We start from the raw sequence: 27,684 nt of genomic DNA, 5'->3' as shown, positions 1-27,684 counted from the left end.
AGCATAGTTTGGGGGCTCCTTCCTGGCTTGGAAGCCTCCAAATCTAGCTCTCCCTCTTTCCTAGAGCTTCAAGGAGCCACCCAACATCTTTTTAACAATTTTTTTTTCTTGTTTTAATTGGCTGGAGTTGGTGCTTATTGCTTCAATGAAGAACACCGAATAACACTGTCCAACTGGTTTTATTTATCCCCCCAAGCAATTCAGTGAGCAACTGCATGCACTCAACAGTTTTATCTTATTTATTTAGACACACAGTAGATACTCAGAAGGAACAGAGAATATTGGGATGATAAAATGATCCAACTATTCTAGACTTTAGAGGGAATTCTCAAATACATTTTTTTCTTGGTGCAGTAGGATAAAAAGTCCTTTATACTCATTTTTTATGAGGGAAAGTCCTGATCTCCCTTTTAGAAAATAACCCAAGTTTTACAGACTTAAAAATTATTTTTATCTTTTCAGTTATAAAAATATATACCCACTTATTTAAAAGAAAAAAAGAAACAAAAGAATGAAGGAGGCAAGGAAGGTTTTCTGGACTCAGGGGAAGCTCAGGTGTGCCTGTGGAACTCACAAGTTGCTCCTAAAAGTCAGCAGTTTATGAATCATCAAGATGCTCCAGGAACGGGGTAGGGGGTTGATGGTCATTGAAGTTGCAAATTTCTGAATTCATTCTCTAAATCATTCTGTGGCTGCTGAGAGAGAAAGAGAATAATTAGAAGTGTCATTGGCAGCCAGCGGTGCGGGGAGCAAGCAAAGGAGAGGGGACATGAAGAGCCGGGTCAAAGAGGGCCAGGGAGGTCTCGAGGGAACCAGAAAACAGACAAGATCCTAAGAAAAGGGAGACAAGGAAGGAACTGGGAGCCCCTGTTGGGGTGAGGGGAAGGGTGTTGGGAGAAAAGAGAAAGGTGTGGGGGGACAGTGGGGACAGAGAGCAAGGAGAGGAGGGACAGAGACAAGGGGGTGCTGGAGCTGGGATGAGGGGGCACAGGGGGAGGGGGGGGCCAGGCGCCTGCAGCAGGGACAGCTTCTCACCTCAAGGATCTTCCGGAGCCGACGGGTTATGCTTTCACTGTACTGTTCCAGCTTGTTCCAGGGCTGGAAAGGCTTGCCCTGGTTGTCCACAAACTTCTTCCAGCAGTCTTCAAACTCTGAGATGAAGAGGGAAGGCAGTCAGGCCCCAGGGGCAGCAAAGCCACAAGCGTGCACCCTGCAATTCCAGGGACCCCTCCTTCCTTTGCCCTTCCTGGTGGTGTCACAGCTTGGGCCTCAGCTGGGCCACCACCTTTTGGTCCAGCAACCCCCCCCCTCCCCCAGTGGCTTTTCTCTCTTGGAGCTGCAAACCCTCCCATCCCCTGACAGCTCTGCCCTCTCCCTACCCAGGATGCTCATGACAGCCACTGGGATCCTGGATGCGTGCAGATGCTTCAGCCCCTTCTTATTCTCCCTGAGCCAGTGGAAATACAGGCGGGAGGCAAAGAGCCGCAGGCTGATGTGGCGGTGGTCTCTGACAAACGCAACCAGTTCCTTCGCACAGGTGGGGCAGGGGCTCCACGTGACATAGCAGGTGATTTCGAATCTCTGGGATGGGTCCAGTTGTAGTGCCTTGATATTGTCAATAAAGCGAATTTCTGCATGGCGCTTCTTCTAGGGAGGGTCCCAGACAGAAGAAAGGTCACATACTGAGGGCACCACTGGGGATAAGGGGCTCTGCCCTATGAACTTGCCTAAGATGGGGAAAGAGCCTTCCTTCCTTCCCTCACTCATCCATTGATTCAGCACCCCAAAGCATCTGCAGCTTGATCTGAATCAGACCCAACCCCCTGGGAGGAGACGGGTTGGCAGACAGACACCCCCATGGCACCATTCCCAGATGCTCAGCAGACATTGCCTTTTGGACATCAGGAGATGTTAGAACGTGGGGTTCCCAAGGAGCAGGTCAGAATGGGAGGGAGGCAGGATGGGGCAGGTGGGAAGGGGGGGCAGAAAAGCAGAGGGCAGGTGTATGAGGGAGTTCTTGGAGGTCGGGTTGAGCACTCAGTCCTTGGAAGACCGCTTGGCTTCTCAGAAGCAGCGACTGAACTGACATCCGGAGGACAAGTAAATATTATATTCTCAAAGAGGGGCAGGAAGAACGTTCTGCTGGAGGGAAGAGCTTCTGCAGAGGCCCAGGGACGGGAAAACCATGGAAAACCATGGAGAGTTCCCAGGAAGCAGGGCTAACAGACCCAGTTAAGCCTCGGTATTTTCCCCACCGGCCCTGTCTCCAGACAGCCCGCCTGGCACCTTGTTTTGAAGGCAGACTCTGGCAGTTATGGAGCCTTCATGTGGCTTCAGCTGGTAGCACAAGTAGGTCTTCCTCCAGCGGTAGGGCTTTTGGGCCCGGGGCTGGTTGCCGAACTGATAGAAGAATACTTCTTGTTGTAGTGGATTCATTGTGGTTCTGCACAAGAGGAAGAAAACCAAAGATGCAGAGAGCATCTTCTGGTGTTAACCCAGGCTCTGTCACCTTCTGAACCCAACTCCTTGGTCCACTTGGGCCCCTGGGGTGGGGAGGGAAGGGACATTCTCCTCTTTCCTTGTTGTCCAGGAGGGCTGGGAAGGGGGAAGGAAGAGGGTGAGCTCCTCCACCTGTACACAGCCCCACCTCCGGTCTGGTGGAGCACCCACCATGCCCACACTGGAGGTCATTGCAGGCGGGGTGCCTTGGGCTGGCTGGGGGCCCCACCCTGAGAACTTGACATCAGAACTTTTTGGCTCACCCATCTTTGTCCTGTGCCCCAGACCCCTCTGTTCAGGTCCCACGGACATCTCAACCCTGATGTCCAATGCCACAACCCTTCTCTTTGGGGATGGAGGGGCTGCACTAGTAATTCTTCTAACTCTCTGCTCTTTGCTTAGGCGTGGGCATCACAATCTTAACTGTCTGTACAAAGCACAGAGAGGCTGGTGAACAGGAAAAACCGTTGTCACCAAGGGAGCGTTGTGACAGAGACCTTGGCTAAAGGTCAAATAGCTTTTCCTCCCCCCAGTTGTGATTATACTCTAGAGAGTATTCCATCTTGTATCTTACTTGTTTTCCAGTTGCAGAGTGACCTGGCTCATGTGGGCATGTGTGCATGGGATTCTTTTTGATAAACGCTGTCAGCTCTGCAAAGATACAAGTAGGTGGACAGAACTAGGAGCCCTCCTGCCTGCCCCAGAGAGGTGCATGAGAGCTCTAACCAGCGGAGCCCCACTGCGTGTGGACATTATTGACCAAGCAGATGCCAAACAGCCTGAACAAGCTGGGGAAGCTTGATGGGGCCCCAGCCCACTCTCCTTCTGGACACTCCACCCAAAGCTAACGTGACCTGGCCGACCACTGAGTCTGGCTCAGGTGACCACAGACGCTTGGAACCGGACACAGGAATCAAGCCAAGGGTGTCATTCCTCAGGGCACAGACTACGGGATACCGTGTTCCTGCAAGGCCAGAAATACTTTCCCCATATTTCCAGCCAACTTGTTGAAACACCACGGATTCTATCAACAAAAGACCATTCCTGTCATCTGTTATGCTAATTAACAAAGCCACTAATTTCATCAATGGAAACCCATCTCTGATACCCCTTGTGCTAATTAGTAAAGCTTCAGGTGCATTTTGATGACTGTCATTGAAAAAGCCATCTCTGGATCGTGGCCTTGGATTACCCACCAGTGACCTCACCCGAAGCTGCTACGCTCAGGGCACCTGGTTGCCCTCAGCATGAAGATTAGAACAGAAACATCCATTCACAGCACACTTAGGACAACCAACTGCCCCGTGGCTTCCCAATTTTAGCACTGAAGTTCCCACGTCCTGGGAAACTCCCCAGTCCCTGGTAAACCAGACACTCAAGGCTGAACTATTTCAAATCTTAGACAAGTGCACTGTCTTAGTAGCACAAATGTTAAAGCTTGACCTCGAATAGCTAAAATTGAGGGATGATAGAAACAACTCGTAAGGAGCATTTAAAGACTAATTTAATTTTTCACACTTCGTAGTGTCTTCGTGGGAAACAATGTATCTTCTTGTCTTGGAGAGGATTTTTCCCTCCACAGAACAGAAATGAAACCATCCGGGCGCCTGGGTGGCTCAGTTGGTTAAGCGACTGCCTTCGGCTCAGGTCATGATCCTGGAGTCCCGGGATCGAGTCCCGCATCGGGCTCCCCGCTCAGCAGGGAGTCTGCTTCTCCCTCTGACCCTACCCCCTCTCATGTGCTCTCTCTCTCCTCTCATCCTCTCTCAAATAAATAAATAAAATCTTTAATAAAAAAATAAAAAAAAAGAAATGAAACCATCCACAGAACTAAGTCTGCAGAAAGCCGCCCGCAGTTAAAGATTGCTGGGAAAACGCCGGAGGGAACTTAGAGGATGCTTTGCTTAAGATGATGAACATTACCCAGGGAACACCGTCTATGTGGTCATCATAGCCACGAGGTGCTTGGCTTCTGCAAACAAAGCAGCATCACTGATGTGCACTGCTGAGCTGGTCTTCAGACCTGGACCAGGGAAGCAGTAGGACCACTGACCACAATCTGGATGAAACCAGACCGGTTGGTACCAGAAAGACAAGTAATCTTGAAGTTTACCTAATCCCCAATCAATCAGAAGAACCCATGAGCCTGGACCCCTAACCCTAAATTTTTGCCCTTAAACACCCTTACTTGCAAACCATCGGGGAGTTTAGGACCTTTGAGCATCAGCTCCCAGTTCTCCTGGGTGGCACCACACCAGTAACTAGCCTGTCTCTTCAGCACAGAAACCCAGTGTCAGTTCTTTATTGGCTTCCTGAGCATCAGGCAGATGAACTCTTGCTCAGATCAGTTACAGAAATTAGAGCATTCTTTGCAAAACTGTGCAAGTCTTTAAAATAAAATGTATAAATATGCTTTTATAGCTGACTCCAACAATTGTCTCAATCATCCTTGAATCTAGAGTCTGTAACTAAAGTCTACAACTAAGCTTAAATAAAGTGCTTTAGGAAGACCCAGGGGCCACGCCTAGGGGATGGGCCTAGGGGATAGGGCCGTGAGGCAGAGACAGGATGTGGAGGCAGCCGGGGTTGGGGTGGGGGGTTGGGGGGATGGGCACCTGCCCAGGCGGGCCTGCAGGTCAGAGGCAGGAACAGACCCTGCGGATGGAATGATGAGGTGTCAGAGAGGGAGAGAAGTGGGGCTGGGAGGAGGAAGGAGGCAGAGAGCCAAGCGAGCAGTGGTACTTGGTCCCTGCAGCCCCGTCCCACGCTCCTTGGCAGGCTCGTCCCATCCTGGCCTGAGCCCTGGGTCTCCAGCTCCACTTCCCTCTCACAAGGCTGCTCTTGGCCTTGGGAAAGCCCTGTATCTGTGAGTGTCCTCCCACAGTAGTCTGAGTGGTGGACCCACCCTCTTCCTGCCAGACAAAAGCTGGGGTGGGAGGCCCTAGCTTGAGTTTCTGTGGACTCCCACCCACCTTCTTTCCTCCAGACTTACCTGACCTTGGGAGTCCCTACGCAGCTGCCTCTCCTCAGCTGGCTTGTCCTAGCCCTGCCTTTTGTCTGGGGCACCAGGGCTCCATTCCTCTCGCTGGCCTTGCTTTGGGAAAGCCCCAATCTGGAGTGACCTCCCCGGGCTGCTGGCTGCCTCCCTGGATGCCCCACCTCCTTCCTGCTTTGGCTTTAGGGGTGGGAGGGCCCTCGGGTGGTTGCACTTCCTTGGGCTCAGACCCATCTTCTCTCCTTCTCTGAGATGCCCCGCCCTGGGCAGAGCTGCCCTTGGGTGGGGCAGCAGGACCAAGTTATTGCAAAGAGAAAGAGAAAGTAGGATATGCCTGAGGGGGTTGGGAGAGCCTGGCTGGAGAGAGCTGGATGGAGGCTGGCTTCTGGGGAGGGCCAGGCTCTCCGAGGAGTGGAGTAAGCCCTTTCCTCATTACCCCTGTATTGCCCTTAGGAGTCATTCATATCCTGTCAGGGCTTTGGGCATCAGGAAAGTGAGGTCTACAGGTCAGATCTTCATCTCCAACCCTGGAGAAGGCAGGTGTGTTGAGCAGATCCTGTACTCCATCCTCTACCAGAGCCCCCAGTAGCTTTGGAAAGGGCCTATCATTATCCTGACATCTTCGATGAGGTCCCAGCACAGAGAGGTTAAGCTACTCTCTGGAGCCACACAGCAAACCAATGGCAGAGCTGGAATGCCTTCCAGGGGTACCGACCTGGCTCCTCCCACTTCCTCAGTGTTCCATGAGTAGGAGGGATCTTGCTGCCCCCACAAGGCCTCCCAGATCAGGGATCAGGGACCTGGACTTGAAGTGTGCGTCCTGAAAGCTATCCGCTTGCCTTGTCACATGTCCACCAAGACCCCCGGATGGAAAAACAACGAGCAACTGGGGAAAGTTGAATTCTACAGAGGAGGTCTTAGAGCAGCCGCCTGCCATCCCCAGTCCAGACCGCATGCATATAGGAGTCCCCGAACTTCTCCCAGCAGGTGGCCCCCACCATGCACACCTCATTCTGCCCTACAGGCCCTGGGATGGCCCCAAGGGGGTAACAAGAGCACGGGCAAGAGTTGGAGGATCTGAGGGAATGGCGTCCCCTCCACACCCATCTGTTCTCATATCCAGAGGCCCCTGAAGAAGAAGTTTCCAGAATGAGAACCTGGGCTCAGGCCCTTCCAAGAGAGTGATCAGATCTGCGTACTCAGGTGTTGACCAAATTGATAGCTAAGACGCCTCTGGCCAGAGAAGCAGGAAGGCTGAATTCTTGCTAGCCATCAGAGATGGGCAGAGAACGGGTATGTGCGAGAGCAGGATGGTGACTGTTTTAGAAGAAATGTCCTGAAGGCCCCCACGGATCTCTAAGGCTGGCCTTCTGCATGGTTCTTTTCTCCAGAAGGAGGGGATATTTCGAGCAGGCCACTTTGGCCCGTTTCTACGACGCAGGCAGTCGAGAGGTGTGCCGTCCACACATGCCTCTCTGTGCCTCCCTGCGTGAGGCTGCAAGGCCAGAGAGAGCAGCAGGGCAGACTGGGCGGGGGGCAGCCCAAGCCCTTCTGCGTTCTTCCCTGGGCCCCCAGGCAGCAGGACGGACAGGGAGCTGCGGGGAGGCCCAGAGGTCTGTGGCCACCAACAATTCACACCTAGCCAGCCAAGATCAGAGGGAGAAATAGCTGGTCTGAATGGGACCTGGCACGTTCTCCACAATGATTTTAGGGATGTCTTCCAAACCGAACACCCGCCCTCTTGCTTCTCCTGCCTCTGCCTTTGCCTCTGCCTGCCCAGAATCCCACCGTCTAGGGCTGACCTCTTGCTCCTTTTCACCGTGCCCTGGTCCAGGCCACCCCATGGACCACTGCCGCCGACCTCCCCCCAGTATGTTCACGGGGTCGTCGGCTCTGTAGTCAAAGAACCAGATGGTCCCTGTTTTACCTCTACGGCTCGCGCTTCCCTGTCTCCCCGACTTGATTCTTGGCCGCCTGCCACTTTTGATTCTGCTTTTTTGGAAAAGTTCTGATGATCTCAGTGCTCCCATATCCAATCCTACATTAAAAAAACCCCCAAAAACGTATTTAAACGTAAACTCACTCTCCGTTGCTATCTCCAGGCTGCAACCTGCCCAGAGCTTCCCCTCTGGCAGCAATGTGGGAAGGGGATAAGGGACATGGGAGTGAGGGCAGGTGTGATGGTGACCGGGCGGGAGGCAGTGGCGGTGGGGGGGAGGGGTCCAGGGCAGCAAGGATTGGAAGGGAAGCAGGTTGGGGCGGGGGGGTGGGGGGCAGCTCAGGCATAACCCAGGAGACAGATACGCAGAATAAGGATCCTGGTTTTGCCCTGCGCCTTCAGCTCAAGAAGGCCCTGGGTCATTGTCTGGGCTGAACCGTGTGCCCCCCAAATCCATCCGCTGAAGTCTCAACCCTAGTGCCTCAGAATGTGACTATATTTTAGGTACAGACTTTAAAAAGATGGCTGTTAAAATGAGGCCCTTTAGGAGGGGCCCGAATCCAATCTGCCTGATGTTGTTATGAGAAGGGGAGACCGGGACACGCAGAGGGACACCAGGGGCTCCCCGCGGTGAGCCCAGAGGACAGACCGCTGAAGTCCTGGTGCAGCAGTACTCTCATCAAGGACCCTGGTTCTCTGAGAAGTCACATCCTCGGGAAGGATGTTTCTCACAGCTTCTGGTTTTCACACTTAGACATATTCGTGCCCATATACCTTCAGTTTATTAACAAGATTTGGTTAATGTGGTGAGATGGAAGGAACCAGGTGGGGGGGCCCCTTCATGGGGGAGAGGGAAGTCTTGAGGAAGGAGGGAGGATGCGCAGGAGGAAAGTGGGGGGGCCTGAGGGACTGGGGTGGGAGGTGAAGGTGGCTGGAGCCCAGGAGGGGGCGCAGCAGCAAGGAGAGGCCAGGAGGCTGAGGATGCCCTCACCTAAGAATATTCTCAAGCTCTGTGGCCAGCAATTCATTATCTTTTAATAGATTCCGACTCTGGAAGCGCCTCCCCCTGTGGTCCACAAAGTTGTCCCAACAGTATTCATAATCTAAGATAAAGAGGGAAGAGGGCAGTCAGGTGGGCCCTGGGAGGCCTTCTTCTCCTGACCCTCCCATACCCTCCCTGCCAGGCGCCACCAGTCCTGCCTCAGTTTCCCAGGCTCTCTTCCCACTCACTCTCCCTAGGGATAGTCTAGATCCTTCACCAACCCCCCCCCCCCGCCCCAGTCCTATTCCCTCCCACAGTCCTGTCCTCAGCTCCTTCTGCTCTCACCTTCAAAGGACATGATGCCCAGGTGGACTCCTGCGGACCATAGCTTGTGAAGCCCGTCCTGGAAATCTGGGCGCCAGAAGTAGTAGAGGCGGGCGGTGGAGATGCTCAGCGTCACGTTCCTGTATTTCCTCAGGAATCTGACCACCTTCTCTGCACAGGTGGGGCAGGGGCTCCAGGATAAGAACCAGGTGACATGGTAATGCTCGTCAGGGGACAGATTCTGGTTACAGAACCAAGAGAGGAAGCAGAGTTCTGTGTGGCAGGGAGCCTTGGGATAGACCTGGGAGAGGTGGAGAAGAGAAGGGGATACTCTTGGCTGGCAGAGCAGGCAGTTTGGCAGGGCTGGGTGCCGTGGGGGGAGGGGGGAGGGCGCAGGAGTCACAGGGGCATGTTGTTCATTGATTTATCCCTCCTTTCCATCTCTCCCCACACTGTCTCTTCTGACTGAGCCATTCCTTCCCACAGTCATCGACATCAATTCCAACATCAACTCTATCCATCCATCCATCCATCCGTTTATCCATCCATCCATCCACCCACCCACCTGTCCATCCATCCATCCATCCATCCATCCATCCATCCATCCACCTATCCATCCATCCACCCACCCACCCGTCCATCCATCCATCCATCCATCCACCCGTCCATCCGTCCATCCATCCACCTATCCATCCATCCATCCTACAGGCATCCTACTGGACCCGGGCCAGGCCCTCTGGGGTCCAGGCTGGTTCCATGGGTGCTGTCTGCTGGGGAAGGCCACACAGCCATGCTGCCCCACAGGAGAGCCACTAGCCCCACCTGTCTCCAGAGCACTTGACATGTGGCTTGTCTGAATTAAGAAGTGGGGCAAGTGTAAAATACACATCTCATTCCAACGACATAGTAAAAAAGATGAATGTAAATGACCTCATGAAGAATTTTTACATTAATTATAATTTGAAATAATCTCTTAGATATATTACCCAATACATTATCAATACTAAGTTCATCAGTTTATCATAACTCTTTAAACACTGGGTACTAGAAAACGTTAAATGACATACGTGACTCCCATGATGTTTCTGTGGGTTAGTACTGGGGTACCCTTGACCCAGCCCATAACGGCTCTCTCCTGCAAAGAGGCTTTGAAAAGCCTACAGTGTCAGGAGAGAGGAGAGGGCAGGGGTGTGGTGTAGTGGAACATCTTTCAGGAGTGGCAGGTGGTTAGGGGGCAGGGCTGCAGGAGGGTGGCCTGGCTCCAGCAACCGCTGAAGCTGGTCATGGGTGCCATGGCAGCCTTCCAGGGACACCTGGGCTGTGGCTGGGAGCAGGCCGAGGGTGGGCAGATGAGGAGTGCGGGCTCTCTCCTGAGGGATCACAGGTCCTGGGTCCGGACGAGTCAGTGGTGCGGCCGCGGCCGAGGACTCAACTGGCAGAACCATTACTAGGGCAGAAAAGGCTCTGGTGTCCAATCAGCCCTGACTTTCTAGACATGCTCTTTTGTCAAAGCCTGCTAGAGGCCAAGCTCCATGACAAGACTCGGAGATGAATGCAGGTAGACTCTGAACAAGGCCCACAGGCTACGTCAAACGGCATCCTGTATCTGGTTCCAGGAGGGCCAAGCAGGGAGCTCTTGGGCCAAAGACTTAGGACAATGTTGGGGAAGGAGTGTGCACTACGGAGAGCCCCCACCTGGCATCTTATTCCATTCTTTTCTGCCTTCCCAACTGACTCAGCTCCTGCCTGTAAACAGGCCTTACCTCGTTTCGAAAGATCCCCCAGTCATATGAGGGGTCCCCCTCCCCCTCTCTTTCCACTTGGAAGCAGAGGTAGCACGATTTCCGCCTGGAAGCGTAGCGCAGACTTTGAAAGTGGAAGGAGAAGGTTTTAGGACTTATCCACTCCATTGGGTTTCTGGGGGCGAAAAGACAGAAAACCAAAAATGCGGAGAGTACTCTCTGGAGTTGTCCCTGGCCCGTGGCCTCCCCTGGGCACAGGGGCTCCCTGCCCTGCCCCCACTCCAGGGCCCTGAGCATTGTCTGCCGCTTTTCCAGGCTGGATGGTTGGGGGGGGGTATGCTGCTAGGGACAGCAGGGACGGGGGATCTCTCCTGCAGGGGCCCCTGCGGGCCTGCTTCTTCCAGCCACGCTGATTTTCCTGCCCATTCATCCCCCAACCCATTAGAAAAATTGCAAAGAGAAATAGGAAGCCTCCATCCCCAGAGAACGGCTTTTCTAATACTGCACTTCAATTCGTTCCTGATTTTTTTAACCTATGCGTTAAAAAAAAAAAAAAAAAGTATCAGGTTAATGCATACCTTCAGAGGTTCAGGTTACTATTCTAAGTGCTTTAAATATCTGAACTCACAGAGTCCTCCCCAGATCCCATGAGAGCCAACCCCACCATTGAGGGAAGGAAGCGGGGGCAGGAGGTGGAGCAGCCTGGGCAAGCCCAGGGCTAGTGAGTGATGGGGCCCCGGCTCCCCAGGCTGGCTATTTCCCGCAGGGACCTCCCATGACTGCGGTGGCAGCAGCCTGTAGTCCTGCCTGGGCCTTTTTCTCAACTTCATTGTAAATATGTGCATTTCTCCCAACCATGGCATCTTTCCCCCAGCTGCAGGTCAGTGGTACTTACAAACATGAAGCCTGAAGCTCGGTCACCAAGGTTGGGGGTAAGGTTGAGAACAGGCTGCATTTACGTGTCTGCCCGAGATTGGGAGAGCCCTGCAATAGGTGACTTCTCTTCTTGCCTCCGAGAGCTAGCCCCACACCGTGTTTATAAGGTGTAAAAATTATAGAAAATCAATCAATGTGCTTTAAACTAAATCCACCCACTTCTTCGCTCATGCTTTAGTTAAATTCTAAGCGCTAAGAGAGCACAGAAACTTCCAGAAGCCTCAGAGAGTGGCATCACCCGGCACAGGCTGGGAGGGGCAGGCTCGACAGACTTTCAGACCCAGAGGTTGGCCTGGAGGACCCCGGGGCTGGGTGGAGGTGCGGGAGGGGTGTGTTCAGAAGCAATAGTGGGAGCATCCCCAGAATAGGGTGAGGACCCAGGCAGGAGTGGGTCCTGCAGAGAAGGAGCCCAGAGAGGAAGAGAAAGGAAGGAGGACCACAGGGAGGAGGAAGAGGCCAAGGACAGAGGCACACAAGGGCAGGGCCACCAGGAGAGAGAGGCTGCGGAAGGGGGCCCAGTTGGGGGGGTGGCGCGGACAGAGGAGCAGGGGTACCTTGGGCGGTGGCGCCAGGGCTCCATTCTTCTCACCGGCTTTGCTTTAGGAAAGCCCCCCCCGCGGGATCTGAGACCTCCCAGGCCGCCTCCACCGAGGCCCCACCTCCTTCCTGCTTTGGCTTCAGGAGTGGGAGGGCCCTCGGGTGGTTGCACTTCCTTGGGCTCAGACCCACATTCTCTCCTTCTCTGAGCGCCTCCCCCCCCCCCCGCAACCACGCGGGCAGAGCTGCCCTCGGTGCAGCAGGACCCGAGTTATTGCAGAGAAAGAGAAAGTAGGATGCCAGAGGGGGTTGGGACAGCCTGGCTGAAGAGAGCAGGACGGAGGCAGGCGGGAGGCTGGCTCCAGGGAGAGGCAGGCTCTGCGAAGAGCAGAGTGAGCCCCCTCCTCATCACCCCTGTGCCCCCAAGTCTGGACCCAGGTGTTGCTCTACACCTGTCTGCTGGATGAGTGGAAGAGAAAAGGAAGTGTGGATCTCGTGTCAGGACTCTGGTGTTTTCTCCTGATTCCACAGTAGTGAGGGCACAGATGTGCTTTGAGCTCCTAATTCTGTGGTGGGTCCTCTGCCTAAGGCCCCTCAGCCTTATCTGACAGCCAGGGGGAGAGGGACAGATGGAGAAGGAGGAGGATGAAGAAGGAGGGGACAGCTTTAGTTTCTCTTCCTCTTCTTAGGACACTAATCCCCTCATGGGGTCCCACTCTCATGATACCGTCTCAACCTAATCACCCCAAAGAAGCCCCCCTTTCCAAACACCATCACACTGGGGTTTAGGGCTTCAACATATGAATTTGGGGGACACAAACATTCAGCTCATAACAGTTGTGACTGACAGGATTCCTTTCACTGACTCAGGGACAAGATGGCTGACCCTGTCACACTGCTGCATGAGGGGTGAGTGTTGCCTTATACCCGGAGCTGAATCTCCAGGCTCTGTGTCTGCCTTTCTGGAGGTCGGAGGTCAGAGGCTGTGTTCCCTGCTACCTCACGGGAGGCCCAGAATGTTAGTGCTGGTAGCTGGGCCAGTGCTGCCCCTAGCGGGATGGGGATTTCCTGGTGGGAATAAAAGAAGCAAAGACACATTGGCTGAGAAGTAGATTCATAGTGATGCAAATTAGAAGAGCTGTCCCTGAAGCTGGTGTCTCAGGTGGAGACTGTGGGGAGTCCTCACCCTCTGCCCTGGGTGTAATCTTGACAAAGGAGTGATGGACACTGGGTCCTTCCTGTTGCCTCCCCAACCTGGGCTCTTTGGCTGTGCAAATTCCCTTGGCTGCTTCTTTACCCTTTATTATAAGGCCCAGCATTGACAGGGGCATTTCCATGCTGTCAAGGAGGTAGTTCCCCTTGGGTACTGTCTCGCCTTTGTTAGAGAGAAAGAAAAAGAGAGGGAGAGAAATTTTGGGAAGCATAGATATTTTGTGGCACTGAGGTCTCTATCCATTAACATGGTATATACCTCAATTTATATAGGTCTTCTTTTTATGTTTTCAGTGAGTCTTGCACTTTTTCATAAAGGTCTCACACATTTTGTTAGGTTCACTTCTAGTAAACTTTTTGGGAGATACTGTAGCCTTCATCTACCTTTATACTTTTCGTTTGTTGCTAGTATCTGGGAACACTATTAATTTTCCTAAATTGAAGTTGGATCTACCCACCTCACTGAGAACTTGCTTACTATTTCTAGTAGTTTCTGTTCTTTTGCAATCCCCACAGCTCTTGTCCTTTATTGTGGCTCCTGGGACACCGGCTTGGACAACAGCACAGTGTTGAACAGTAGCAGTCATAAAGTGGACTCTTCTGTCCTTCTATTTTAAGGGAAATTCTCCTAAGAAGGAAATAGAAAATTGTAAGTCCCAGGGCGCCTGGGTGGCTCAATCGGTTAAGCGTCTGCCTTCGGCTCAGGTCATGATCCCAGGGTCCTCTGATCGAGTTCTGCATCAGGCTCCAGGGAGTCTTCTCTCTCTGCCCCTCCCCACAATAAAAATAAATAAAATCTTTAAAAAGAAAAGAAAATTATAGGGCGCCTGGGTGGCTCAGTCATTAAGCGTCTGCCTTCGGCTCAGGTCATGATCCCAGGGTCCTGGGTTTGAGCCCCACATTGGGCTCCCTGCTCAGCAGGAAGCCTGCTTCTCCCTCTCCCACTCCCCCTGCTTGTGTTCCCTCTCTCTCTGTGTCTCTCTCTGTCAAATAAATAAATAAAATCTTTAAAAAAAAAAGAAAAAAAAAAGAAAATTGTAACCCCCATGTTCTTTATTTATCTTTTTTTTAATAATTTTTTTTTTAGTATAGTTGAAGTCCTATAGTCTTTAAATCTTTCTTGGCTTGAATATTTGTTTGCTAACAGTTTAATTATTATTTTTGTATCTATGTTTATAAATAAATATGGCTATAATTTTTCTTACTCATGTTCTTATTCAGTTTTTTTTTTTTTAAGTAATCTCTACACCCAACATGGGGCTCGAACCCACAACCTTAAGACCAAGAGTCACATGCTCCACTGACTGAGCCAGCCAGGTTCCCTCTTCTTATTTAATTTTAAATCAAGATTATTATACCTGCCCAAAATCAGTTGGGGAGTTTAACTTTTTTCCAGTTTCCAAGGAAAGTTCAATTATGATCCTTACATGGTTGATTGAACTTATCATAAAACCTCTGGAGCTGGTAATTTGATATGGCTGTTTATGTGGTCATTTTAAGTAAAAATTGCATTTCTTTAATGGCTTATAGTTAACCCATGGGTTGTATTTCTTTTGGTATCATTTTTATCATATTTTTTCTGGAAGGTTGTCCATTCCATCTCATTTTCAAACTGATTGGTGTGTGTTCATAGTATTCTCTTCTGACTTTCTACACTTCTATAAAAGACAACCCCAGGGGCACCTGGCTGACTCAATTGGTGGAACATGTGACTCTTGATCTCGGGGTCATGAATTTGAGCTCCACATTGAGTATAGCGATTACTTCAAAATCTTTAAAAAAAAAATGACCCCATTTTTTACTCATAATTTAGTTTATTTTTGCTTTCTCTCTTGTTTTTTTCAAAGTACTAGGTTTTGATTTTAATGTTTTTGTTATTCTTTTTTCATATATATACATATATTTTTTCATATATATATATTTTTTCATATATATATATATATATATAATCTCCCACATCTTCTTTCTCTACTCATCAGTCAGTTGGACATGTAAGTTGGACTTGTTTCCACATCCTGTCTATTGTGAATAATGCTGCAATGAACATAGAGTTGCAAATATCTCTTCAAAATACTGATTTCGTTTCCTTTGGATTTTGTCACAAGGACACTAGGCAGGTGCACACACGAGTCGTCTTCCCGCAACGCCAGCTTTGGTCAGCCATAAAGCAAGGTTAACGTAATTGTAAAGCAAGTTCAGGATTCCAAACTCAATGACATTTCATATGCATTTGACTTGGCTTTATACATGTCACACCAAGCAAAGCACAAGACGGGGTCACACAACAAACAAGATACAAGGGTTAAGAAGTTAATGAACCAAACTCGAAGTCAGTCTGGGGGCACACAGTTGAGACGAGGCCTCCATCCAGTCAAGGTCAGCTCTTGGCACTTGCTGCTTATTATGGTCAAACAGTGGAGGATCTGTGTTATGTTCAGAGATCAACTGGGCAGAACCTTCGGCCACATTTGCCTTTTTGATGCGGCCAGATGTAAAAGGATCAGCATCTGGAGAGATGGACAGTTCACTACAGCTCCTTTTAAAACTCCTTTGGAGTTTAATCAGCCTTTGCCCTTTGATCTGCTCGTTATCAGTGCTGGGGGTTGTCAGCCTGTGCTGGTTTCGGGGATATTTGGTCTTACCTGCAACACCCTTGGCTGCTTACATCACCACTTGACATGAGTCACTGCTTGACATGAGTAACTCTATCTTGCTCTCTACAGAGCTATCTTGCTCTATACACCCAGAGGTGGGATTGCTGGATCATATGGGACATACAAGGACTTCTTATGGGACTCTGACCTCATGCCATTGTAAGGGCAGGTTAAGCAGTGTCTGTAAGGTGTTGTTTTTATGAAGTCCATGGGACAAGCACTTTGTGATGGGACGGTGGATGTAGGGTGTGGGAGAGCAAGGACAAACTGGAGCCTAAAGGATGAGCTCTAGAGCTTGTGAGGATGGGCAGAAACCCATGTCCTTGTTCTTGCCCCTGACTTTAGTGGTCTAGGTGTCCTGTGGGGCCCTGTTAAAAACAAACCTCAATTGAGTAAATTTGAAGATCTAATTGGATTCATTAAATGCTTCAAGAATTGGGCAGCATCCCACCTAGCAAGTAGAGATACTCTGAGGCGTTGTACCAGTGGAGGTTTTCATAGGTAGAGGGTGGAGCAAGGAAGTTGTTAGCAAAACAAAAGAAAGGGTTGTTTCAGGCCAGGACATCCTCTTTTTGGGGAGAAGGGACCAGTAGGGTTTTTTATCAAGCAGATGACCTCACTAGGGCTGATTACAAAGTTTTAGATTGACTGTTAAAAGGTCACATTCTTAGGATAGATTGAGCTTGCAATTGAGTCTTGGCTTGATGTCACGGGGAGCAACCAACTCCATTTTGTGTTTGTTTTTTCTTTCTTAACACTTCCTCTGCCACAGGGCTAGCAAACACACCCCCCTCCAGGCTGGGAGAAGCTCAAGGAGGATGTGAGGGAGGTTCTTACAGTTGTGGTTTCACACTAAGGAGGTGAGTCAAGTCAGCACCTCAACATGGGCTCCTGTTAGAAAAGGTTGCTTCTTCACAGCGTCCCACTCAATTGGCCAAACTAAACTCTCTTGTGGCCCACCTCTATCTAAGACTACTGTTAAGGGGAATTCGGGCAAATATAGTTCAGCCTGACCAAGTCCATGCATCAGAGCTGCTGCAAGGGGGCAGAACCCTGAAAATGCCTTTGGGATTACATGGAATCTACAGAATTGACAGTTTAACAATATGGAGCCTTCTGATCCACGAACATGGTATATCTCTCCTTTTTTTTTTAACATCTTCTTTGCTTTTTCTTAGTAATGTTTTGTAGTTTTCAGTGTATGGATCTGACACTTTTGCAAGATGATGTTTAATGCTGCTTTCAGAGACAGATTTTTAGTAATAAGTAACAGCAAACCCTCCTATCAAGTTTACTATAGGTCAGGCACTCTTCATAATATATGTAGATATAAATATCAACAAATTCATTTAAGCCTCACAAACATCTAGGTAAAAGTTGTATTATTATCTCCAATTTATATGCCTATAATTTGGCTAGAGAACTTGCCAGATGTCATAATCCAGCAAGCGGTAAGGGCAGGATTGGAACTCAGGCAGCTGGCTTCCAGAGTCCCTCCTCCAGCCACTACTCTATACTGCTGGGTAATAGCTGCTGGTGTTCTCACAATAACACAGAAAATCAAGACTGATGTTCTGTGAGTGTAAGATTTTAATCTTACATTCAGATTCGTTGAACTAGTTCTTTGAACTAGTTTTATGACACAGCAAGATCTCTCTCCCTCAATTGTTGTGGTGGCAGGGAGGGACATTTTCATCCCTATCTTACATTATTCTCTATTTATGAAGATTTGCAGATTTTTTAGAATGAGGCTGTGAAACATCATTAGTTAGCAGGAAAGCCAATAGAAGGCTGGTAGGGCCAAATCTTAGAAAAATAAAGGGAGAAGGGGAAGGTGGATAGGATTTCCCTTGAAAAGAGTCTAAAACGAAGACCTTACCCCATCTCCTCCCTGGTAATCAGGGAATACACACTAGGACCAATACCAGAGCCCATATCTGATTGGAAAACACTGAAGAGACTAACTGAATGAGTCGATGAGGGATGTTCTGGGGGAAGAACATCGCCCTGGTGAAGCTGGGCTCGGATGACCTCAGTTCCTCTTATGTCCTTTATGGCCTCCTGAGCTCTGTCACAGTCACCTGCCTGCAGCCAGTGCCCATGACAGCAGAGCTGATAAAGGAAGTGCTGTGTGCTCACTGGATGGAATATCCTGCAGCCAGGAGAACTGATGATCTACAACCACAAGAAACAGGACACTCCTAAAGGCCTGAATAGGATGGCCAGGAGGCATGGGAGAAGAGATTTTCTTTCTCACTCTACTGATTACAAATTGCTTGGGTGTTTTAGTAGATGCCAACACTATTAAAAAATTTTTTTAAGAATATGCAAGAATGGGTTCCCAATAGCTTTTGTTATTGTGGTAACTAATATAACCCCATGACTATTTTAAGGGGTCCTCCTTTGATGGGGCCCAGTTGAAAGGCAAGGGCACAGCCTGTGACCAGAGGTGCTGAGCCAAGGACTGAGTGAGCAGTGGGGTGGAACAGAGCCTCCATCCATTGTCTCGACAGATGCATGCTCTTTCCCAAGACGTACTAAGCTGGGCATCAGAAAGCAAGTGGGCCGTGGCAGCTACTCCAATAGCAGCTGGACATCAACGTGAGGGAGCAAAGGATGCCGTTTCCTGCTCTAAAAGAGCAAGGATGAAAAGACAGACTCCAAATTCTACTGAGGAGCCCAGAAAGACACCCAGACACAGGGACACAGTGGGGCATCAGCAGTCTGTGGGGATCCAGGGACATGGCTCAGGGTCCAAGGTGGCATCTCAAAGAAGGGCTTTTTCAGGCCGTGGTCATGCGAGGTGACTCGTGCCAGGGCATGTTGGAGAGGAAAGTCCCAGAGGGTCGAAGGAGAAACTAAAGGTCTTAATTCGTGCTGGATCTAACAGAGACAAAGAAAAATGAAGTCTAGTAGTCAGAGGTGAAGCTCCAAGGGAAGGAGAGAAGCAACCATGAGGGAGAAGAGGAGAAAAGTGGAGTGGGAGAAAAGAATCAGGATCAGAGAGGAAGATAACCACTCTGGGCAGATGGAGAGAAGCAAAGGATCCAAGACAAGAAAAATGGAAGAAGACAGGGAGAGAGGGAGGGAGACACAGAAGGAGGAAGGGAGGGACAGAAGGACAGGGGACTGACCAGGGACAACAGAGCTAAGTTGAAGTGAGCACAGGGACCGGAAAGAGGCAGCAGGAACCTGGGGTAGAAAGGAGGGTCTCCCCCAAGAGGAGGAAGGGCCAGTGAGGGGGGACATGGGAAAGAGAGGGGCGAAGGGCATCCCACCGCAGGACCCTTCCAGCACCTGGGTGCAGGCCGCACCAGGGCTCACAGGCCACACCAGGCCTCCCTGGGGTCCCTGAGTCCTCCCAGCATCCTGTGAACTCTGTGGTGGGAGAGGAGACAGGCAGCTTCCCTGCAGGAAGCAGAGGCCGCCCACCGCACATGCCCCCTGTCTGCTTCCTCGCCCTCCCAGGACGCTGAAATCATCCCCCGTCTCATCTACCCCGGACTCTGCCCCCACACTCACCACAGGCCAGAATCCTCCCTCTGGGGGCTGGCTGGGCACTCCCACCACCCCTGCCTGGCCGCTGATCCCCGGAGGCCCCCCCACCCCGTGCCGGGTCCCAGCTCCTGCCCATCTGCGGGGATGACCTGTGGTGGGGTCCGAGCTACAAAGTCCTCAGGCAGGGGTCTCCGTGCTCAGGTCAGGAACCTAGACCTTCTGGGCACATTCAGAACCAGGGCTCTGGGAAATGTACCATGGGACCCGGCAGCCCCTGTGTGCTTCCAGCTTCCCCCCAGAATGTTCTCCAAGCGTGTGGGCCACATTTCCACATGGCGAGATTCCCGCCCACGGGGAAGGCAAGGCTAGGTCAGTCCTTCACTGTGTCCCCCAGCCATTCAAGAGCACCCAGGAGCCCGGACTCGGGGTCCCACCCCGACAGGAACCTGGGATGCAAGGATGGGCCAGGCACCATCCTGCCCTCGAGGAGATCGCAGTCTGGAGCAGACAGGGGAGGACCTCTCCATCCCACAGACCCCGCTCTATCCGCCCGCATACCCAACAGTCTGGACTTGGCCCCGCCAGCCAAGGGGACGACTCAGGATGGGGTGTCCATCTTTGTCGTCCCTGCACCGCCACGCCACTAACCCCTCTGCGCTACACATGCTGGGAGGACAGGTGTGTGGTTGAGAAGAGCCCTCCGACAGCTGCACTTCTCTCCCTGCACGTCCCTGCCCGGGGCCTGACTGTGAAGAACATGGTTGTGAAGCCAGACGGGCATCACTGGCCAGTTGCACCAGATGGTAGCATAGGTAAGCCTTGGGCCACCCGCCCCGTGTCCGAGAAAGACAAAGTCTTCCGGGGGCATCTGGCTACCGGAGGCAGGAAAAATAGGGACAGAGGGCTTTCTGGGGTCCAGGCAGGTGCTTTTTTGTCTCTGTGTCTCCAACCACTGGGACCAGCCTGGGAAGCTTTTGTGGCCTTTGCTGGTGGCCCCCCGGGCAGCCCAGCCCTGAATTCAGCTGGTCCTTGTGGGCACATCTCACGCTTTTCTCTGTGGGAGTTAGGGACATGGTCACCCCTGAGACCCAGAGGCTGCCTGCTCCCTCCCTCAGGCCCCCTATGTGTGATGACTGTCCCCAGGGCCCCCGCCCCAGGTCGCTGATCCTCTGTCCCCCTGGCCACTGGGCTTCTCCCCTGCCCGTGGCCTCTGACCCCACGGGTCCCAACCTGAACCCCTTCTCCTTTAGGGAGCAGCTTTAGGTGGCCAACATGGGACCCTCTAACTGGGTGACTCTGCTGAGCCCAGCTGTGGCAGGTGGGGCCTTCCTCCAGAGTGATGCGAGCTCAGGAACACAGGGATTTTGTTCCAGAATAGTGGCCAGGCTTGGTTTGGGGCTGATCTGCTCCCAGGCCGCCGGCTGGTCCCGTTTCTCCCCTGCCAGGACACCCCAGATGCAGGAGGGCCTGGGGCGGGGGTGTCCCCAGGCGCCTCTCACAGCCTCCGCTGGGAGAGGAGCTCCAAGCAGGTTGTCACAGGAAAGTCTGTCTAAGCGCACCGAAGCTTCAGCATCCAGTCTTTGGGGATTTCCTCCAACCATCTGTCCAAAATGCCAGAGCATCTATAAAACTCAGCGCCGCAGCTTTCCTGAGAATACCGAACATTTGGAAAGAACCTCAATGTGCTCCATTAGAGGATTGTTCGGATCAAGCGAATCAAGGCTTCTCCCCACATAGAATATTGGATATTACTCGTCCTTTTGAATATGGATGCCGTCCTCCCAGGATTTGAAGCGTAGGCATTCCTTTTATGACATGTTTCAGGCTTGGGGGAACGAGTATGACATGCTGGGGGGGTTGGGAAGCAGGCCTGCTGGTGCGGGCACAGTCTGGTCTCAGGTGCGGGGGCGGCGGACCCCCTGCGGGCCAGAGGCCAGCCCCGCTCCCAGGCTGTGCCTGTCTTCCTCCCTTGACTCCCTAGCCCCTCCTGAGTCTGAGCTGGAAGTCAGGGGTGACAGGTTTTCCCGAACCTTATGGCCAGCAGGAGACGGGGGGCACGGGGGCCAGGTCGGCTGTCTTGTGTCTATTTCTCAAGTCGGGTGTGGGCACTGGGTGCCCACATGGCGTCCTATTTAAAGCTTTATTTAAATAAACGATTGAGAAAGCCTGTTAATGGTGGGCTTATAATGTGACAGGGGAGTGATTTAGATGGTTGGGAAAGTACTGTCTGTGAAAATAAAGGGCAAGTGGGCTTCCTTTCCGAAAAGTAATGTTTCCTGTAGGAGCCTGTAGAACTTCATCTTCCCCTAAAAAAGAGCCCCTTGCTTTTTGCTTTTGAAATCGCATCTGAGATTAGGATGTTGCTTATAAAATTGCATAAACCTCTATACTTACCACTTAACCCCTCTGGCGAGGCCCCAACGCTGCCCGCCCAGCACGGCCTCCCAGCCCCTGGCTGCTCAAGCTGGGGGCCAGAACGGGCAGCACAGGGGCGGATTTGTGGACTGAGGGATCCCCGGAAGCAGAGACATCCCCTCTGTTCTGCACCAGCATCATCGTGTGTGGACGAACAACCGTGTCCAACCTTGTCCTAAGCCCTGGACACTGACCGGTCACACAGCCCCCGGTCAGTCCCTATTACTCTCAGTACGCTCCAGGTCCCCAGTGGGAACCGTGCTTCTGGGGTCTCCCGTCTGCCCCTGTCCGGGGAAGGACACGGCTCTTGTCCACTGAAGGACGCACGGGCTCCGAAGCTGTGGGGTCTGTCCCCCTTCTCTCTTCCCCCAGGAGTGAGCCATGCAGGCCGCACGAGGTGTGTGTGGGGGCAGGCTGCCACTGGGGCCCCGGGAGCCCAGCAAGAGAAGACAGGCGCCTGGAGGGGACCTGGGGAGCAGGGGCCGGATGGGGGGGCAGGTGCAGGCGGCAGCGCTGAGCTCCCTCCCCTCCTGTCTCCTGGGATACAGCCCCGAAGTCCACCCCCTGGAGGCAGCTCTCCCTGGCTGGCAGCCCTGCTCCCCCAGCGCCCTGTCCTTAGGCTCCTTCTGCCCCGCCCTCCACGGCAGCTCTGGGCACCCCCCACCCCCCGCGGTGCCCCTGTCCTCTCCTTTCTACCTTCTCTCTGGGTCACTTCGCCCCTCCCAGCTCCTCCCCTTTGGGGTGCCTGCCCTCCCCTGACGGAGCCCCTTCCTGCCCGCTGGACCACGGTGCTCTAGCCCTTCCTCTCCGTCCCTCCCTTGTCTCAACCCCAATGATGCCTCTCCCCAGCCCCTTACACTCACTGTGTGAGGCTGGGACACCCCATAGGCCCTGACAGGGGAGCAGAAGTCTGTGAGGAGGGACCGGGGACTTGCGCTGGGCCTCAGGAAGGCTTGTGCAGACCCACCGGCTGCCAGGGCCCCACTCAGGGGGTGTGGACTCCACAGAGAAGAGCGCGAGGGCGAGGCCAGGCCTGTGGGGCATCCGGCCCTGCGGCCTGTCCTATGTGGGCCCTGACCCGGGGGCTCTGTCCCGGGCGGCCTGGGTCATGAAGGGGCAGAGCTCAGCTTCTGAGCAGGGAAGCCCCGCCCTCTGGCTTCCTCTCTAGGGCAGGGCAGGTAGCAGGGGTGAGGGCTGGAGAACCTGCCGCCCACCCCCAGCCTCAAATGCGCGGGTCCTCCCCAATATTTGGACTCATTCTTTCTATTCTCTGACAGCGTGGCTGTCATTTCCAATCAGCGCCGCTGACAATAGGATAGGTTGGCAGGGGGGGAGGTTTCTGAGTTCTAGATCCCTCCCGCCCCCGCCCCTCCCCCAGGTAAGGCTTAGCTGATTCTTGCTCCCACCAGAGGGAATTTGGGTGACCGCTGCCCCCTTAGGGGCCCACCGCAAAGGGAGAGGTATTTGCAGGCTTGCGAATGTTTGCAAGCCTTTATGTAGCTCTCTGGACTTCATGACACATTGCCAGAGAGAACCTTTGGTAGAAGAACCTTAAGATTCCCTTTCATGGCTCTGCATTTGAAATCCAGTAAAGTAATTACTTCTCTAAAAATTGAAAACTCTTCTGACAGCGATGAGTGCGATCTTAATCATGTATCTTTGGAACCCAAGATAGAGTTTCCATGACAAATAAATCTACTCAGACTTTGTTTTTAAAGACAACTTCTTCTGGACTCATTGCCTTCTGCTGGTTTCTTGGCATCAATCTGGAGATGGTGGTGGAGGGCAAGTTTGCATTTCTTGGGAGGAAGTGTCTTATTCTGCGGTTCACAGAGGTGTCCTGTGGTCTTTAGCCAGACTGAGGTCCATCCTTCAGGCTCCCTGCTCCAGGAGGAGAAGGTGGAGTTGCATGGGGCGGGCCGTGAGACCGGTGGGCAGAGGGAACAGAGAAGGGGTCTGGCTGCCACAGAGATGGGGAAGGGAGGGGACACAAGGAGGTGAGGGAGCAGAGGAGTGTGGCAGGAGGGGCGGGAGGGGTGGAGCCGGCTCCCGGGAGGGAGCAGGTAACCCAGTGGAGGCTCTGGGAGGGGCAGCAAGAGCCAGGGAGGGGAGAGGAGGGAGGAGGGCAGGGGAGGTGGCAGGAAGGGAGGGAGGAACCTCACCCGGAGAATGCCCTGCAGTTTCTCAGAGAATTTCTGACTCTCCATGGCCAGACCTGGCCAGGGCTGGAAGCGGTTTCCCTCGTGGTGCACGAAGGCGTTCCAGCAGTGCTCAAACTCTGCAGCGGGGCGGGGGAGGGCCGTGAGCTGGGCTCTGGGGAGGGCCGGGGGGCCACAGGGTGTCTGACTCTCAGGCACAGGCCCTGCTCCTCCCAACCACATCCCCGCGCTCTCTCCTCCCCCAGCACTCCCCTGACCCCCGGGACTCTTCCTTCAGCCTGGAACCTCAGCCAGCCTGACTTCCCTTCTTCCTGGAAGCCCCAAGTCTCTCTGCCATGTCCGCCCACCATTCTCCCTCCCCTTGCGGAGACACCTGTCCTGCCCTGACGGCTCTCTTCCCACCGGCCCTGCTGTCCTGTGCTGTCCAGCCTCTAGCCTCCCCTCTGCAGGCGGCCAACAGGGGCTACCGCCAGGGACGCTACTCCCGCCCACCCACCCCCCTAGCAGCCCCCCGCCCTGGCGGGCCGCTCCCTGCCCTCTGCCCCCCACCCCCGGGGAGGCCCACACTGACCCCTGGAGGTCATGATGGCTATGCTGGCCCCAGCCCTCTTCAGGGCGCGCAAGCCCTCCTCATAGTGTCCGCGGGTATAGAGGCGGGAGGCGAAGAGGCTCAGGCTCACGTGGCTGTTCTCCTCCAGGAACTGAGCCATGGCCTGCGCACAGTCAGTGCAGGGGCTCCAGGAGAGAAAGCAGGTGACCCCATAGCGGAGCTTCGGGTCCAGGTCCCAGGACTGGATCTGCTCCAGCAAGCGGGACTCCGCGTGGCAGGGGAGCTCAGGTCTCTGGGCGCTCTGAGCACAGAAGAGCAGGAAGGGCTTCTGTCATTGGCGGTGAACATGGGGGAGGTGGGACCAGGGTGAGGCAGGGGGGTGCTGGCCTCAGGCACAAAATACAGCGGGGGGCCTTCTCAGCATGGAGATGACTGGGGTTCCAGGGCAGTATCCCCAGGATCCGGGGTCCCCACCACTGGCAGACAAGCACAGGAGGACAGTTTCCCAGGGGCCCGATGAGCGGTGCCGAGCACGTTCCCTTCTGCCTCTGCTCACTGGGGCTCTGCACCGCGCTGCACCTGACGGGTCTTCATTTCAATGGTTGCGATTTCATTTCTCCTGGGATTTGCAGGAAGTTTGACTTTTAAACGACTGCTTTAAAATATGATTCAACTTGACCACTGAGTTTCTGGAGCTCTCTAAACTTGTGCCCAAGGGAAGGGCCTTCGGGACCCTCACCTAGTGGGGGCCCTGCAGACAGCAGCAGAAGAGCCCCAGGACGGGAGAGAGGAGGCCAGGAGAGCTCCAAGGTCACCGGCCTGATGCCCTGGAAGTGGGTGCTTCCTCCAGGCAGGCGTCCACCCCGTCTCCATCCACCCCCACCGAACCCCAGTCCCACCGGTGCACCAGCACTTCCACAAGCTTCTGCTCTGGGCCTCAGCCTGCGCTGAGCCCGCGGGTGAGCCAACGGGCTCACCGTGCGGAGAGGAAAGGGGTAGGGGCGCCCAGCGGAGAGGTGCGCCTGGGTCACGGGATGAATGTCATTGTCGGGACTCATAGGACTGTGGAGATGGGTCCGACCTGTCCAGGGAAGGATCGGCAAGCAGGGACCGGGAGCAAGTCAGGGCACCGGTGCAAGCGCAGACGTGGGCGGAGTGGGATGGGGACTCGGGGACCGAGGGGGCGTCCCCGGGTGATGCCGGAGTGGGGAGCAGTGTCCTTGGCAGGATCTCTAGGCAGTGGGCAGGGGTCCTGCCAGGGCCCCCGCTGGTGACAAGGGGGAGAGTCGAGAGCCAAGGGAATTCGGGTTCTGTGGCCAGCAGCTGCCCCAAGCAGGGGCCAGGGAAAAAGCTGACCCCTTGTCCAGAAGCCTTTTCCTCTGTCCTAACCCTTCCTCAGAGGCACAGCGGGTGGGAGGGGCTGAGCCCGGGCCTTGGGGTGACAGGGGCTGACGGTGCCAGGCCCTGGGACACTGGGACTGCTTTCTGACGTGTGGCTCCAAGCCAGCAACCACAGCAGAAACAGTCCCCACCTGACTCCAGGCCAAGGTGTGGCAGCTGTGGGGACCGAAGGGGAGACACGGGTGAGACCCTCCCGGGTCCACCCAGAAGCTTCTAGCCTGAACGCCCCAGGATCGGGAGGCCGTGTGAGCTGCGGTCAGGCTGGGCTGGTCACCTTATTGCGCAGGATGCCCTTGTCCTGGCCCAGAGGGACCCCGGAGCCCTGATCGGGACACTCCACCTTGTAGCAGAGGTAGGTCCTGGGCGGCCAATTATCATTGCGGAAGTTCTCGGTGAAGGTGTCCTCATCCAGTAGGTGTCTGTGGACAAAGGGGTGGGGGAGAGGCTGAAAGACACGGCCTCCCCCTGGAGTATCGAGAGTCCTCTTGCTGATGGATGTTTGGAATAGAAGAGAGCTTTTACATAAAAAGTGAAGAGACTTTGATCTTTGAAAATCTAAATTATTTCTCCTGGGCTCATTGCCTTTTGCTGGTTTCTTTGGATCCTCTGCCCCATGCCCCTTCCCCCTGCACCCCACATACCGGCCAGACCCACAGAGGACGGGCTTCCGCTGGCTTTGCTGGAGCCCCCCAGCCTCCCTCTGTGACCCCTTCTGGGAGCCCCCGGGGAGGTCAGCCCAGTGCTCTGTCAGATGACCCCCAGGAGCCGCCCAGGGCGCTCAGACCCTCTGCTGGGGCCTCTCCCTGTGCCCAGGGTAGGCTCTCATCCCCTCTCCTGGCCTCACCATCCCATCCCATCCCATCCCATCCCATCCCATCCCCGCTGACCTACTCCCCTACGTGGAGGGACACCCTGGGGCTTTCCCCCCTTGACTTCACAGTTATCCCGTGCCACGGGGTACGTCGGGGCCAACGCATGCCCGTGTGGGACAATTGCCGAAAAGAGAACACCAGAGCCTATTCTTCTTAAATAATCATGGGATCTTCTGTAATCATGAAAATACCACAAACCCTTTACAAAACTGAAATCTTAAAGCTAAAAGGGACCTCCTGGCCCACAGCTCAGAAGGGATTCCCCAGGCGGAAAGAGTAGATTCGCGAGGGGATTGCAGGAAGCCAAGGATGGGGACCGTCAGGGATGAGTCCCCGGGAGCCTGGGGGAGGCTGGCTGGACAAGCAGACTGGGCATCAGCTGACGGGGCTCGGTGGGCCTGGGACGGGCCAGCAGGAAGGAGGCAACGAAGAGCAGGAGCCCCCAGGGGTCCAGGAGGAGACCTTGAGGGAGTGGCGAGTCCCCATCAGACAGCCCCGAGGAGGGGCTCAGGAGCCGGGGTGATGCAGGGGGCTGGGGTTACCTGTCCCAGGCCTCTGCACCCACATCCATGTCTCAGTCCCTTCACCACCTCTGGCTCTGTGTCCGCGGCTTCTCGGCCTCGTCACGCCTATGCTGTCCTCTTGGGGTGCTCTTCAAGGACCCAGGAGCCTTATAAGCCATCAGAGCTCCTGGAAGCTGCTGAACTGGCATTACTGGGACACACCCTTCCTAGACTCAGGCTACACATGCCACCCTCCTGGGTGTTGACGTAGGAGGAACTTCTCTGTCAGCTGTCACACCCCTAGGTCGGGGGTCAACTTAGGTTTTGGTTTCTCTGCTCTGCCAAAGGCCCTACCCGGAAGCCTCAAGGAGTGACCAAGGGCAGAGGAGGTCCGGGGAGGGTGCGACCTCTCTGGGCAGCAGGGACCAGCAAGGCGGGAGGCGACAGGACAGGCGTCCGGCCCTGG

At 53.8% G+C, this 27,684-nt stretch overlaps 1 protein-coding gene across 1 annotated transcript; it reads right to left on the bottom strand.

Moving 5' to 3' along the window:
- Positions 1-173: 173 nt before the first annotated feature.
- LOC116640112 (DNA dC->dU-editing enzyme APOBEC-3G-like) lies at positions 174-27,345 on the bottom strand. Its single transcript, XM_032416919.1, has 13 exons — positions 27,258-27,345; positions 26,118-26,262; positions 24,464-24,743; positions 23,896-24,011; positions 23,475-23,553; positions 11,972-12,092; positions 10,503-10,656; positions 8,761-9,040; positions 8,425-8,536; positions 2,287-2,443; positions 1,380-1,647; positions 1,036-1,151; positions 174-695 (listed from the first exon to the last, which is right to left on the bottom strand). The coding sequence occupies exons 1-13, from the start codon at positions 27,284-27,286 to the stop codon at positions 645-647; spliced, it is 1,908 nt and encodes a 635-aa protein (XP_032272810.1). The 5' UTR covers positions 27,287-27,345; the 3' UTR covers positions 174-644.
- Positions 27,346-27,684: the final 339 nt, after the last annotated feature.

The sequence above is a fragment of the Phoca vitulina genome, unplaced genomic scaffold (assembly GCF_004348235.1).
Source record: "Phoca vitulina isolate PV1807 unplaced genomic scaffold, GSC_HSeal_1.0 scaffold19, whole genome shotgun sequence".
NCBI lineage: Eukaryota > Metazoa > Chordata > Mammalia > Carnivora > Phocidae > Phoca > Phoca vitulina.
The sequence above is the reverse complement of the archived record's forward strand: the minus strand, read 5'-3'. Positions and strand labels throughout refer to the sequence as shown.